The sequence below is a fragment of the Filicampus tigris genome, chromosome 17 (assembly GCF_054856515.1).
Source record: "Filicampus tigris isolate MCC_2025a chromosome 17, RoL_Ftig_1.0, whole genome shotgun sequence".
Classification (NCBI taxonomy): Eukaryota; Metazoa; Chordata; class Actinopteri; order Syngnathiformes; family Syngnathidae; genus Filicampus; species Filicampus tigris.
In genome coordinates this window covers 17,114,844-17,130,063 of record NC_141233.1, presented here as the reverse complement: position 1 = coordinate 17,130,063, position 15,220 = coordinate 17,114,844, and the positions used below count along the sequence as shown (strand labels likewise).

At 51.6% G+C, this 15,220-nt stretch overlaps 1 protein-coding gene across 1 annotated transcript in view; it reads left to right on the top strand.

The window, feature by feature from the left end:
- The window catches only part of tmem132e (transmembrane protein 132E), a 48,669-nt gene extending 33,798 nt beyond the window's left edge, over positions 1–14,871 (top strand). Inside the window, exons 6-9 of the mRNA XM_086012878.1 lie at positions 6,724–6,929; positions 8,326–8,608; positions 8,714–8,908; positions 10,834–14,871. Coding sequence (XP_085869004.1) covers positions 6,724–6,929; positions 8,326–8,608; positions 8,714–8,908; positions 10,834–11,976 — 1,827 coding nt within the window. The 3' untranslated portion in view covers positions 11,977–14,871. The remainder of the gene's footprint in view (positions 1–6,723; positions 6,930–8,325; positions 8,609–8,713; positions 8,909–10,833) is intronic.
- The last annotated feature ends 349 nt before the right edge of the window (positions 14,872–15,220 follow it).

Sequence of the window (15,220 nt, the reverse complement as noted above, 5' to 3'; positions counted from 1 at the left end):
TAGTGCCGTGGCTACAGGCGAAATATAAAAAAAAAAAAAAAAAAAAAGTAAATCAAAGCGTTTCTCCAGGATGCCGAGAGTTGCCGGCGCTGCCGTCGTCTTGTATTTGATGGCTTAACGGGTGGTTAGCCGGCGTTCCGTTTCGTCCAATCCGTTGACGGCGAGTCTCGCGATTCAGCCTCCACTCGTTTGAGAGTCAAGATGTTTGCTCCGTACGGATTCAAACATACAAGTAAAAACAAAAAGGAGCAACATGACCACCGTGCCGAAAAAAAAATCAAGAGCATCGACCCTACGAAAGTCATCAAGAAGTAATCGGCGGTGGCAAATTGCTCTACATCCATGCGGCATTTTATCCAATCAATACATATCAATCAGATACACATTATGGTGGTCAAATAGATTGTCCACCATTGCGCTGCGACCATTCCGGCAAGTCCGATGTTGTGGGATTTACACTAAGGACAAGATTGGCTTGGTCGCCGTTCAGGTCCGCAAAGGAGAAAAAGCAAAGCAAAAACGCAACCTCCTCATGTTCAAAGTGTCTTTCAAGTGGACAACCCGATTGATTTGCCGTACGTGGGCCATACCGCTACGATTTTTTTGGAAAGGTTGCCAATTTAGTTCCACGCCGCTGGACGGAGCTCAGCGGGCAGGCGGAGGCGTCGTGCGACTCAGCCTGACCGCCAAGACTTTGACTTTTCAGCCTGGTCGCCCAATAGCGGAAACATCTTGCCGCTGTTCATTCTCCCGGGAGATTTGTGTGTGGGGGGGGGGGGGGGGGCATCACAATCTGTTAGAAATCCCCGCATTTCAAGTGGAATTGGGCGGAACGCATGAAAAGCTGGCTAGGACCCGTGGCCAAAGTCAAAGAGGAATTCAGCCATTTTGCTTTGAAGCAGCCATTTTGGGGCAAATTCCAGCGGTCCAAAGTTTGAAAAATTGTCCAGCTCCACCAATCAACACGAAATTGGTTGGACACGTCGATGGTAACAGGCCGCACGAAAAAGTCTCAAGGGCCGTGGTCAACGTTGCAGGCAGCCATTTTCTTGAGCAAAGTCCAACTTGGGAGCTGTCGGCAGCCGTTAAAAAGTGGCGTCCACAGATGGCCACCGCTGAGTGGGAAGCTTTTTCTGCCTACGCCATCTCGTAGTTTGATGCCACGCCATGAAAAAGGAGGCGCGAGGGCCACTTTTAACTTGCAAGCCTCGTCTTGAGCGCCATTGGAATCATCATAAATAAGCCCCCGCCCCCGCCTTGCCCCCTCCCTCCTTCTCGCCTCCAATGCTAAATTATTAATTGAAATGGATCTGGAGGAGCTTTGTGGCTCCCGTCTAGGATTCATCCAGTGGTTGGGAGGTAATCAGAGGATCTAATCTCCCGCAAATGGAGTTTGGCCCGGACTTCTCCGAGGTGCGGGGGATACATCATAAGCGGAGAGGCAAAGCGGGTGCGGGCTGGGCCATGTTGCCGGCTCATATATCACGCCCGCGCCGCGCCGCGCCGCGCCGCGCCGCGCCGCGCCGCGCCGCGCCGCGCCGCACGTTAGTCGTCGACGGGCTGGAAAATGCTCCGCTCCCATGGGGTTAATGCAATTTTGCAGGGAGTTGACCTCACGTGTGCAGCCGTTGCACGTTACTGCGCCGTCCGCTGATGTGTATCTGGACGACGGCAACAAAGAGACGACGTAATTCACCGCAACGACCGCGCGCAGCCTGATGAAGGAGTCCGGCCGGCCCCGCCGCTTGAAATACTCGCCGGAGCTCCCGCGGCCATTTTCCGCTGATAAATTTGGTCCGCTAATTGCCAGTCGAAAGCTGTTAGTGACTGCGGCGGGTGTTGCGTTCGCCGGGGTGGCTTTCCATCCCCCTCGACAACCCGCCCCCCCCCGCCCCCCGCCACCATCACCCCGCCCCCCTCCGCCGCAGTGCCACTAATGCGCTGTGGCATCCACCGCCGTGCCAGCAGATTGCTCGGGCGGGGACGTGTCACATTGTGTCGTATTTAACGCTGGATGAAAAAGTGCCGGGGTTAATAAGGGCGACGCCACCCGAGGGCCTTCTTCACACACATCTATTCCATTTCATTAAGGGCTGAAGGAAGAAGCGTCCGTCCTTCAAACCAGCCATGTTTTATTGCCATTCAGTCGTCAAACAAAAATGCTCGGCAAATTTGGCATCATCGCTCTCTCTTGTACCGTATGTACAAAATGAATGCGGTCCAAATTTGGGAGCAATCAAAACAAAGTCCGCAGGACAAGTTCCACCTGAAAATGGTTCCTTTTGAAGCAAAATGGCTGACTTTCTGGCAGGGCGTTTTACTACATTTTGCCGGTCCGTCATTCGGCAGTCCGTCCTTTTTCGTGACAAACCGAATTGTAACCGGCAGTCATCCGTCAGTCCACCAGAAGTCCGTTGGTCCGTCAGTTTGTCCCCCCCCAAAAAACTGATGGACCGTCACCGCTTAGTGACGATTACGCTGACGGATGAAAAACCACTTCCGTCGTTCGTCAGTTTGTCATTTTTTAAAATTACGCCGATGGACACCTGGCAATGGCTAAAATGTCTGCTTCAAACTAAAATGTCAGACTTTCTGGTGCATTTTTGGCTATGGCTGCTTGAGACACTTTTTTGTGGGTCTACTCACGATAGACATGGCCACCAAAGTGCGACTGGCTTTAGTGGCGTATTTTTCTCAAAAGGGCACCTGGAAATGGTTCAAATGACCCTGCAACGGCCGCTTCAAACTCAAATGGCAGACTTCCTCTGGGTTGTCTGGCATAGTTTCTTGAGGCTTTTTTTGTGGGTCTAATTGTGATTGATGTGCTTACCAAATTTCAAGATGCTAAGTTCAACTGGCTTTAGGGGCTGAATTTTCTTAAATGTGCGCCCAATGGCCTCAGCAAATTGCTGAATTGGCCGCTTCAAGCTTAAATGGCAGAACTCCTGTGCATTTTCATCCTTGGAACCCTGAGACTTTTTTTTTTTTCTGTGAGTCTACTCGTGATAGACATGCCTATTAAATGTCATGCTCCGAAATGCAAGTGGCGTCCAGGGCCGAATTTTGGAATGCAGTAAACGCTGGGGACACCTGCCAGTGGCTAAAATGCCCCCAAAATGGCTGCTTCAAACTAAAATGGCCGACTCCCTGGGCCTTTTCCCGTTTGGCTTCTTGAGACTTTTTGGTGGCTCTGTTCTTGATAGACATGCCTGCCCAAGTGCAACTGGCTTCAGATTTTCTTTCTAGTGAAAGATTGCCCAAAAAAATTGGCCACGACAATCCTGCCACGTCCATCAACATCAGCAACCGCTTTGTGGTTAAAAAAATGACTTAGCCGCTTGCTACTTTCACACCTTTTGGGACAAACTCGGCGGATTTTTTAACGCCCAAACGCTGGCGGCCGCTGTCGCGACTATTTTTGTGGCTGAATGGCAACAAAGCCGGTTTCCCCATCTCCCGACATTTTTTTGGGCTTCATCTCCCTTTTTCCAGGCCTCCGATCATCATCAGCCTCATTAATCCGAGTAACAACAGGCTAAGTAAGTGTGTGTGTGTGTGTGTGTGTGTGTGTGTGTATGTGGGCTCTCTTAGGCTAGCGCGGCTAAATTAGCTGGCATCCGTTTAACACGCATCCATCACAGCAACGAAAGCTCCTTAGCGGCGACACTGTGCCCGCTAATGCCGAGCCATGTGTCAGCTTTCATTCCATTTAACACGCCGTCGCAAGAGAGGGAGGGGGGAGAAAAAGAAGAAGAAGGAAAAAAAGGCGAACTCCCGCCGCTTTGGGGCTGGCAATTAATCAGAGGACGTGGAAATATGAGGAGAGATGATGGCGCTTCCTTGTTCCCACATATCATTCACGTGGCATTCATTTGTGACACGTCCATACAAATTGAAGGAGATGGTGTGTGTGTGCGGGCGTGCGTGTGTGTGATCCACTTGAGCGATAGCAGGTAATTAACGCGCGGCAGCATCTGGCCACTGGCGAACACGAGGGGCAGTTGTTTAAGGAGCGGCTGTCCTGAGCAGACCTTTGCAGGCTGAAGACAGTCCCCCTCAACACAAACAGCTGCAATGGAGACTCACGAGAGTTTGCTGAGATTTATTTATTCGATTTTTTTGAGGTTTTACTTTTTAGGCTTTTGGGGTTTAGGGCGGAGCAATCATGGAGCAGTCAATCAATATTGCTGGCCCGCAAATCGCGAAAATCTGAGTACACTTGTTGGCCATTTTGAATGCACTGAAAACAATCGCAACAATTGTCGACTAAGATGGATAAAACGCTGATTAGCAATTTTCATGAAAAAGGGAAAAGAAAAAGAGAAAAAAAAAGTCTACATTTTTAAAGATTTGAAATCATCTTGTAATGGAAAGTCATGAGATTCTGTTGGCCTTATTTGGTTATTTTTAATGACATTTATTTTTATTTTGTTGCAACAAAATAATTCATTTCATTCATTTTGTAATTATATTTGCCTTTTTTTGTTTTACTATTTTCAATAGATTTGTATTTTCTGTTTTATTTGTATTATTTTGCTTATTTTTTTAATTCATTATTTTTGGTATGTATTTGTATTTTTTTCATTATTCATTTAATTTCATTACATTTATTTGCCTTTTAATTATTATTTTTTTTAATACTATAGTAAATTGAATTTGTATTTTTTTATTTCACATATATATATATTATTTGTATTTTATTATACTACAGTAGATTTGAAAATATTTCAAATTTCTCTTCTTCCCATTGTAAATGTATACCTATTTAATTTCCCAATTTTGAATGTGTTTCAATTTTAACGTATGCATTTATTTTGATCTCCTTTTAATTAGAGTAATAGGTGCTTTCTTTCATTCCAACAAATATGCATTTCTTTTTCATTTTTCGTTTTTTATGTGATGGTAAATTCAAGCTTTTTTTTTTTTTTTTTTTCGCTGCGCCTGGGCCGAGCGAGCGCGGGCGTGCGACGTGACGGGATGCCACAAGGCCTTATCTCTCCCGCCTTCACGTGGCGTCTGTGAGTCACGGCGCCCGAGGGGAGCGGCGGGGGGGTCGGGGCCGGCGGTGGGGGGTGGCGCGCTTTGGCCTTATCTTCTGTTGACATCGTGTGCAGCAACACAACGGGAACGCACAATGGAAGAAGAAGTGACGACTATTTTTAGCGTCAAGGTGGCCGGCCTGTTTGTTTACTCAATTGAAGACGGGCGGCGGCACATAACCATGTGCTTGTCGTCCATCGCGTGAGGTCATTTGTAATACTTTGCGTTCAGGATGGACTTTGAGGAAATGTAAAAATTCGGCTTGATATTTCCTCCTTTTGAGGCATAAACCTCTCTGACCACATGCCCTCTTTTGGTAGGACAATCCTGATTTCATCCCAAGCTTCTATTTTCTGGTCGCAAGAGGTTCAAACCAGAATCGTTCAGGGATCGGTCAACAGGTTCATCTCCAAAGGTCTCGGGCCTCACGCGTCATCATTAGTGGCTGAACTCAATCTGCAATTACATCCAGAACATTGCGCAAACTTTTAGGTCTTGGGACCAAAAGGTTGAAATCTCGCGTGGGCGAACAAGCAGCGTCAGTGTCGCAATCCAGCCGCATTTCCGTCGCCCATCGGAGGAACTTTTAGTCCTTTGTAGGAAATAGTCGCTATCGGATCCTTTTACTGCTGCGGAGCCCATCCCAGAGGGTCCTGGTCTGTTTTCTGAACTTCTCTAACTGCAGATAGTTATTGAACTGTCAAGTGTATCGAAGTGCGTCCCGGCGCTAATTTAGCAGAGGCACGGTTAGCCAAGCAAGCGCACTCAATATCGCACGGCTCACTTGCTTGTGGCTTTAATGGATAATGAAAAATGACGAATGATGTCGGCGGCACCGCCCCAACGCACCGCAACACCTGTTCTTGTCTGGTTTTCTTCTTCTTCTTCTTCTTCTTCTTGTTTTTTTACACCAGCAGTGGGCCTGATCTGCATACGACACACCCTCCCCATTTCCTCTCTTGTTTGTGTGGATTCCAAATCATTTGCATAACAAGACAACGGAGGCCGGCAACAAAGCGCCACACTACGTCCGACATCGCCGTTTCGCCCTGTAAACTCTTACGACCCGTCCCGTCCCGCCTCGCCCGACCTTGAGGACGCGCACGGCTTTTATTACCCCGTTAGCACGTACGGAGCGCTACCTTGCCTCCGCCGAGGAGCTTCTGTTGTCATTGCCGCTTTTGCCAGTCCGATTAAAAGCCCGATGGGGATAAAAACGCTTCTTGTACACACCCCCGTTTGGAATATTCTGACCCGATCGAGCCCATTCCCATCGAGATGTTATGCCGAATGAGAGGTTATGTCGATGGCCGACCTCCGACACGGCTCCTTCAGACTTTTGAATGTGTCCTGTCGTCCTCACAATCTCATGTCCAATGAGTCAAACTGCCGCTCAGTTTCTTTAGTAAGCTGCCGAAATCGTTCTTTGCAGAGGCCAAAGAATACATGCCTGTGAGTATGACGATATGAACTCGTTGCGACCCGCCGATGAGACGTTTTGGGCGTGCCCTGCGGCCAAAGACATTTCTGCGCTGCCATGGGCTGACTTTTGCCCCTTGTCGTATATTTTCTGCGCTCCGAGGCTCACCCTTGGAACGGCCAATAAATTGCGACGCTGACAGGCGGTGACGGTATGGGGCCGCACTCCTGACCCGGACCTTGCGGCGTGCTTTTGTGTGGCAGGTCTCCATGAATTGCGACTACGTGTTTGTCAACGGCAAGGAGACGCGAGGCTCCATGAACGCCAGGGTCATCTTCAGCTGGGAGCACCTGAGCGCACCGCTGGAGCTCACCGTCTGGGTGCCCAAGCTGCCCTTGCGGGTGGAGCTGTCCGACAGCAACCTGAGCTTCATCAAGGGCTGGCGGGTCCCCATCCTGCCCGACCGCAGGTGAGGCGCCGTTAGCAACGCAACGGAAAAGCCGTCAACAAAATCGGACAAAGAAAGAGCCGATTGGGAACAAAGACCTGTCGTCCCGACGCGCGTCATTGGCCGATGCGTGGAACCGCGCCGAGTGTAATGATCCATTAGCGATTGGTTATCGCTCGCTGGTGTCGAGTCGCCGATACCTTGAAACAAATCCGGCGCGGGCCCGATACCATGGCCCGTCCCGAGACAAAACTGAAATGAATTTGCGCTGTTCCTGAAGGTGGCGGCGGTGGCGGCGGCGGTGGCGGCGGCGGCGGCGGCGGCGCTTTCCACGGCAGCCGTCTTCTTATCGGATGAGCTGATTTTTAACATTTTGACAACGGCCTTTCCTCAGGACTTTATTTTGCTTGCGCTCATCCTCCACAGAGACAGAGAGTGCAACCTTGCTTGCGCAAAACGCTTGAAAGTGAAATGTCTTTTTGTGTTTGTGTTTTTTGTTCTTCCGCAAACGAGGCTCTCAGGTGCAATTTGCCGGGCTTTGTCGTCGGGGGCCTCCCGGCGCATTTAGCCGACGAGGCCGAGACGGAGGCGTCATTAGCGGCCGCCGCCACCGCGTGTGGCCGAAGCTTCTCGGAGCAAACAACCTGCCGGCGGATGATGAGGGCTTTGCTCCAAAACAATAGTTTTTCGCTTTTCTCCCAACGACGCTCATTTTGCGCTATTCCATTTTTTTTTATTATTTCCGTTGTTTTTGCGCTAACATTTGGAGAGCAATGTTTGTTTTGCCTTTGGTAGCTTGAGAAATTGCTTGGATCGTTGTTGGTCGCCGCCTCCGGTCTGCTCTCTTGACTTGCCGCACTTTGGCCGCCCGGCCCGCAGTGTCTCTCCGTTGCGGTCGGTATGACATTTTTTGGGGCGACTGAATTCCGTGAGGAGGGGGGGCAAAAGCTTTGACGTGCCAGGCGCTTCCCCGGCCCAGGCCGAGCCGCGGCAGCGCCCGAGTTCCCGAAGGCCGGCTTTGATGGGCCGCCTCCTCCTCCTCCTCGACAAAGCAATTAAGGATTGATTTGGGAAGCGGTCCAATTAGAAGCGCGACTGAAAAGGAGCCGGAGCGAGACAACGACGCAACGCCGGCGCCGATGTGGTTGATGTCACACGTGATTTATTGATTTTCATGATTCCACGAACATGTATGATGCCATTTTCGGATGATTTCCTCCCAAATTCCTTGAGCGCGTCACTGACTTTCTTTTTTGCACTTTCATGCATTTCTGACCCAATTTTTGGAATGATTCCTTTTTGGCTCCCGCAAAACCGTTGACGCGCTCATCCCATTTCCTGCCCAATTGTGAAATGTCATAAGTGACCCAATCGTGGGGCGTTTCCGCGTGGGCGCTGACTTGCGCACTTTGTCCAGGAGCGCCCGGGACAGCGAGGGCGAGGAGGACGAGGACGATCGTCGGGTGAGCCGAGGCTGCACGCTGCAGTACCAGCGGGCGCTGGTCAAGGTGCTGACGCAGTTCCACACCGCGTCCGGCGGCGAGGGCAGCGAGCAGGTCATCACCATGCTGGGGCCCGACTGGCAGGTGGACGTCACCGACCTGGTCCAGGACTCGCTCAAGGTGGCGGAGCCGCGCGTGGCCGAGCTGGTGGACAGGACGGTGCTGGTGGGCCTGGAGCTGGGATCCAGCGTCTTAAAGGTTCGCCGAGAGAATGCGGGGAAAGCTCACGGTTCACCATTTTGCCAGATTCCGCTAAGTTGAATAACGCCGTCGCGGTGCGGACGGCTGGCGTTTGTCTCGCAGGTGGACTCGCCTCTGGCGGTGGACGCGGCGCTGGGCCAGGCGGCCTTCTCGGTCACGGACGACAAAGTTTCCATCAGCCAGCTGCGCGTGCACGCCGTGTCGGGCTTGGGCCTGGCGCTGCGGCCCAGCCCCGGCAACAGCCACACCTTGGTGGCCAAGGCAACCGGCCTCCAGACGCTCGCCGCGCCCAAGCAGGTACGCCGGCCGCGCCCGCCTTCTCTTGCTCGTCCTTTGTGCCGAGAAAAAAATAAGGATTCAAACAACCAGAATAATACCGATGAGAATAGAGAGAGAGAGAGAGAGAGAGAGCTATCTATATGTATATTTGCAACATAGGAAATAAAGTTTTGATATCAATCGTCATAAAACGAGGGAATCTTTTTCGATACTTGTGTAAGAAATAAAATCAAATAACTTGGACAACAGTCATCCTTTAAAACAGATATTTTCGGTGGGGGGAGAAAAATCACGTGAAATGGCAAGAATTGATTTGCTCATGTTGTGACAAAAATGTCATCGTCATAAAATCTAGTTCTATTCTTAAATAGACACAAATATGTGAAATTAAAGTCGTACAAAATGTAATGTTTTTTAAATACTATATTAGTCAAATGTTGTTTTATGAGAATAAATCTTGGAATATTTTGAGTGCTTTTATTTTATTTTAAGAGTCATCCAAAAATATTAGGATACATTTTCAATATCATATGTTTTATTTGATGAGGATAAGTCGGAACGTTACGTAATGTTTCCATCCAATAAAGTGGTTCCAACAAACAAAAAGTATTAGATTCAATGAGAAATGCAAACATTTTCCAACTTGATGAGAATAACCCGAAAACAGATCAAAATGTCGTTTTAACAAAGCAAAATGGTAACTTTGCTTTTGCGATCAGAAATTCATCATCTGAGACACGACTACAAGTGGAATCGTTCCAGGAAGCAAATGAGCTAGCCGTCTCTTCAGAGAAACAAATGACAATTCATTCCGCACCAAAGTAGAAAGTCACTGGCAGCCGTTCATCACCTCCAGCCGCGTGTGTGAAAAACGCACACGCGCGCGCACACTCGCGCGTTGGTGGCGGACAGGCATCAAATTGCAATTTTTCCTGCTTTCTGCTTGCCGGCCACCTTGAAATGTAATTATTGTAATGTATTGTTCTAAGTGCTCTCCGAGGCCGCTCGGCAGCGGGTTGGGGGGGGAGCACAATAAAAGTCAGTCGGGGGGGGTCCTCTCAAAGGATTCCGCCAGCTATTTCAAGCCGTTTTGATTTGCCGGGAAACTTTTCCGACGTCCTCCATCGCGCTTGAAGTGAGTGCGAGAGACATCAAGGTCCCCTCTCTCATTTTTTTTTTTTTTTTCGCGCCATTCGAGTTGTCGCGGTGAGAGCAATGTGACATAGCTGCCATATTTTTTTTTTTTTGGTCTATCAAATCCCCCCCCTCCGCCAGCTCGTGGGCTGCGCCGCGATGTCACCTCGCATGTTTTATTGGCTGCTGTCTTCAATAAGTCGCGCGAAGGTGATAGAGGCAAGTCGGGGTTCAAACGTTTGTCGCCGTGGCAACAGACGTCGGCGGCCCGATCTCGGCGAGATTAAAACGTGTTCTGACTTTTGAACGCTTCGTCTTGGAATGACAAAAGGAAACACGTTCAACTTTGAACCGCTGACGTTGCTCTGGAATAAAACGCAGCAAATATGATGCTGGCAAGAAAAAAATAATCCTAAATACCAAATATGATGCGCACCCTGAAAAGCGCTTTAACCCTCAAGTACTTTGGGATTTTTCATAGTTTTTTGTTTTTTTTTCCGTAGAGGACGATCGGCACCTGACGCAGAAACCGCCGTTGGCCACGGCCGGATTTTTAAAAACCTGTTTTCAATTTCCATCGTGTGATTGAAAAGCAGGAGATTTTTCAAATTGAGAGCGCAGAGGATGCATGAAGCAGATTTTTGTTGTTGTCGTTTGTTTCCGATTGCGTTGCTGGTTCGGGTCTCATAGAATTGTTCAAAGTGAAAGCGGACGTTTGTCGATGTTGAATTTTCATTCAAGCCGGCGCTCATCTTCCTGTCGAGTCGTGGATTGATCTGAATTTGAACCCGAGCGCGTTTTGTGGGCAGGAGGCCAGCTTGTCGGTGTGGATGGTGTTCAGCGACAACACGGCCGCCTCGCTGACCTACTTCGATCCCAAGGACTACAACTTGAACGCGTCCACGCTGGACGACAAGGTGGTGTCGGTGGCGCAGGAGCCGCAGCAGCGCTGGCCCGTGGCGGTGGCGGAGGGCGAGGGCCAGGGCGACCTGCTGCGCGTGGAGATGACCATCGGCGAGGCCTGCCAGAAAACCAAGCGCAAGAGCGTCGTCGCCTCGGCCGCCGTCTACGTCAGGGTCCGCTTCGGCGGCGGCGGCGACGACGACGGCGGCGGCGACGAATCGGACGAAGTGGCCGCCGAGGCGCCGGCCGGGTCGCCGGCCCGGCCCGACCCGGGCCGCAGGATCTACGAGACGTCGGACGAGCAGCCGGCCAGCGTTCCCGTCGACTACACCGACTTCCCGGCGGCGGCGGCGGGCGGCGGGGAGCGGCCCACGGAAACGGGGCGGGGGGAGGGGGCGGAGGAGAATGAGGAGGAGGAGGAGGAGGAGGAGGAGGAGGAGGAGGACTTTGTGCACTCGCCTCGCAACATGAGCGACCTGGAGATCGGCATGTACGCCCTCCTGGGGGTCTTCTGCCTGGCCATCCTGGTCTTCCTCATCAACTGCATCGTCTTCGTGCTCAAGTACCGGCACAAGCGCATCCCGCCCGAGGGCCAGGTCAACATGGAGCACTCGCACCACTGGGTGTTCCTGGGCAACGGGCAGCCGCCGCGGGCGCAGTGCCAGCTGTCGCCGGCGCGGGCCGACAGCCCCCGCCAGGCGGCCGAGGCGGCGCGCGCCTGCTGCCACGCCGACCACCACAGCAGCGGCAGCTCGCAGACCAGCGTGCAGAGCCAGGCGCACGGCCGCGGCGACGGCAGCTCGGGCGGCTCGGCCAAGGAGAGCGGCGAGGAGGCCAGCTCGCCCACCTCCAAGCGCAAGCGGGTCAAGTTCACCACCTTCGCCACGCTGCCCGCCGCCGCCGCCGACGACCTGCCCTACGACGCCGTCCCCGTGGCCGACGACGACGACGACGACGACGACGACATCCGCTGGGTGTGTCGGGACATGGGCTTCCAGGACCCCGAGGAACTGCACGACTACATGCGCAGAATCAAAGAGATCGCCTGAGAAGGCCCTCGGGGGTGGGGGGGCCCGCGGGGGGGGCGCAGGCTCCTTTTTATCACCGACTCAAAAAAAGGAGGAAAAGGCCGACCGCCGTTTGTTTGTTACGTTTGCACACTGCTGTAATCTTATCACACTAAACTAAACAAGAGAAAAAGAGACAGCCAAAGACTCGACGACACGACGAGCGGCGGTGGCGGCGGCGGCGGCGGCGGCGGCGGCCAACAAAAGAGGCCTTTGAGAAACACTCCAGACTGTCAAAGACTCCAAAAAAAGCTTTTGGCTTTCGGCTTTCGGCTTTTGGGGCTTGTGCTTGTTTTTTGCCAAAGTCGCTACTTTGTCTTCATTGTCCTTCGTGTCGCTTATCATTTGCTGACATTTTTCTACCTGTCGCGGCCGGTCGGAAGGCACCCCCCCCCCCGAACCCCCGCCCCCGCCCCTACTAGGACCGCTACCCCCGGCCCCCCCCCCCCTCCCCCTCCCGTTGGTCCAACGCCTTCCAAGCTCGGCGACTGGCACAGCGAGCATCTTTGCGCCGGCTGAGGACGAAGCGCCGCCCGCCAGCTTTCCTCGGTCCCGCCGGTGTGGCCCGCTTTGCACGCGATCGCACTCCCGCGTCATCTGGCTCCTCGGCGATCCCGAGTGGCGGGTGCGGATGCGTTGCCGACATCTGCTTGGTCACGTCGTCCGGGTGAGCCCAAACGTGGCTCGCGCGGGTAGCCGGGGGTGCGCCCATCGCCAATTTCTGGCCCGACCTCCCGCCAATCGACTTTTTTTTTGGGTTTCATCAATGTTTCACTCTTGTGTTGTTGTAAAACACTGAGCAATACCTGTGAAAGTGAAAATCGACAGCAAACGTGACAGCGGAAGCGGACGAAGATTGGGTGGATTTGAAGGGAGCGGCGGGCGCCCCAAAACGAAGGACCGGAAGGTCCCGGCCCATGGATGGGTGCACCCCTCGTTTATGGCGAGCTAACCGCGTCGTCTGAGTGCCCGGCCGCCGTGTTTCATGTCATTTTCGATCCGATGGCTGTGGGTGCGCACGCAATCCTGCTCACGCAACGTTTGGCTCGCGCCAAACGCGACTCGATTTCTATTCGTTTGGACGGGCTTGCGTGTCGTCGGGGTGACGCGCTGACGTGGCAGACAGACGAGGTCAAAGCTCATGCGAGTAACAAGCCAATGTGTGTTCCCACTAACACGACGGGTGCGTCCCGTGTCATCTGGCTATTGCGTCACCCGCGTTGCACGTCACGCAATCGAGTATCTCAGGTTGCCGATGAAATCCGTCGCGGACGGATCGGAGCGGTTGACGCCGGAGCGCTTCTGCGGGTGCGTTTGGAACGTTTTGAAATGTTTGGAGAATATCAAATAATAGAAATAGAAATGAAAGCACCGCCGGCAGCCCAGCTAATCCCGCTTTGAATTAGCGCCCCGAATCGAGTCACCGTGTCACGTGACCCTTTTTTTTTTTTTTTTTTTTTTTCCCCCCTTTTCGTTCCAAATGGCATCGAAGGGCTTGGCTAGGTTTTGGTTTTTTCTTCCCGCTTCTTTTGTGTCCATAATCGGGCTTTCTGAAAGGCCCAATCCAGAATTGTTTTTGTGTCGCATGACACATTTTGCTTTGAAAGCCCTGAAAAGTGAAGAGCAAGGACTCCAGTTTGGGCTCCATTCAGTTCACTTCTCCGCGGACGCCTTTTCATTTTGGTTTGCAAGAAATCCGTCCCATACACGAACAGGCAAATCAGGTTTTTGTCTGTCCTTTTAAGTTTTGCCAAGAATTTAGCCTGGTGGCTTTTTGCATCCAAACGTAGCACTGAAGCGCACAAATGAAATGTTGCCGCTGTTTGTGAACAAGCAAGGAATTCGGGCCACAGTCGGAAAGTGGGCCGCTTCCTTCCGAGGACTCGACCCGAGCGAAGAACACGAGGGTGAAGTGGCAGTAAAACAGGCCAAATGGCGGCCAGCTTCCTGTTCACTTTTGGCCGGCCGGGAGTCCGTGCGGCTTTTTGCGGTTGTAATTTGGTGTCCATTGGAGAAATTGCTGCTGCTGGAAGATCCTTTTTTTTTTTTTTTTGGTTTGTTTCTCCAAACATTTGCAAAACGCCCCAAAATGGCAGCTTGAAACTCAAATGGCCAACTTAACTCCCTGTTCAATTTGTCGTATTGGCCCTTGAGACCTTTTTGCACCTCTTGTTACGGGACACTTGGGCTAGTTTGGGTTCCAACCGCGAAATTGACCCCCAAAAACCAAAATGCTCGACTTCCCGCTCTCCACTGCCTTCTCCCACAGCATGAATTTTGTATTTAATGACATTTTTTTGCCCATGAGTCGTACATTTTCACCGTGAAAATTTGGTGGCGAATGTCAGCGCGCGTGCGCGAGGCGCGTTGGTTGTGGAAGTCGAGCAGCGGCCGGCCGACCGATTGTGGATTGCGCCTCGAAGGGCTTCAAGCGCCGCTCTGCATGCCTCGGCCATGGTTTCAACCTTGTTGGATTTTCCCCGAGCCCGTCCGTGGAGTTTTGCTCTCTCAGGATGAATGTAGGCTTCTTGGTGTGTTCACTAACGAAGAACTCAACAACCCGGCTGCTCTGTGTTCACTGCAAAATCGGATGAAGCGCAGCTTTGTGCATTCATGTAAATATGTTGCCATGTTTGGTTCCTCCATGTTTTTGCCTTGTTTTGGGTTGGGTTTTTTTTTTGTACCGCTGCTCGGGTGCGCTCCTTTGTATTTTTCTTACAAGCTGCTACTTGGAACTGGGTCCTCACCGCTAGCGCCGCCACACTGACCACCATGTTCATGTACAGAGCACTGATCTATTTCCTGTATTCTCTTGGAAGCAAATCCTTGTATTTTCCCGTTACGTGTAAAATACTAAAGAAAAAATGCGACACTGCACTCAAGCTGTGATGGCTTTTCTTTCTCACTCTCACAAAGTTGCCTTTGAAAGGCTTAGAAATCAGGGCCCGCTTCAGCTTGAACGTCTTTGTCGGCGGCGGCCATGTGGCAAGTCCAAACTTGGTTTAAAAAAAAACAAAAAACGTCCTGATACGCAATGGCCTGGCTGGCCTTACGGCCATGCGGCAAGTGCATACTTGGTAAAAGGGGAAAAAAATGTATAAAGGATTCATACACTTTGGCATAGTCTTATGGCCATGCAGAAAGTGTCAACTTGAAGTCTAAAGTCTACTAAATGCACATTGTCATATCGTCATATTCATTACAGCCAAGGAGCAAATGCAAGTTT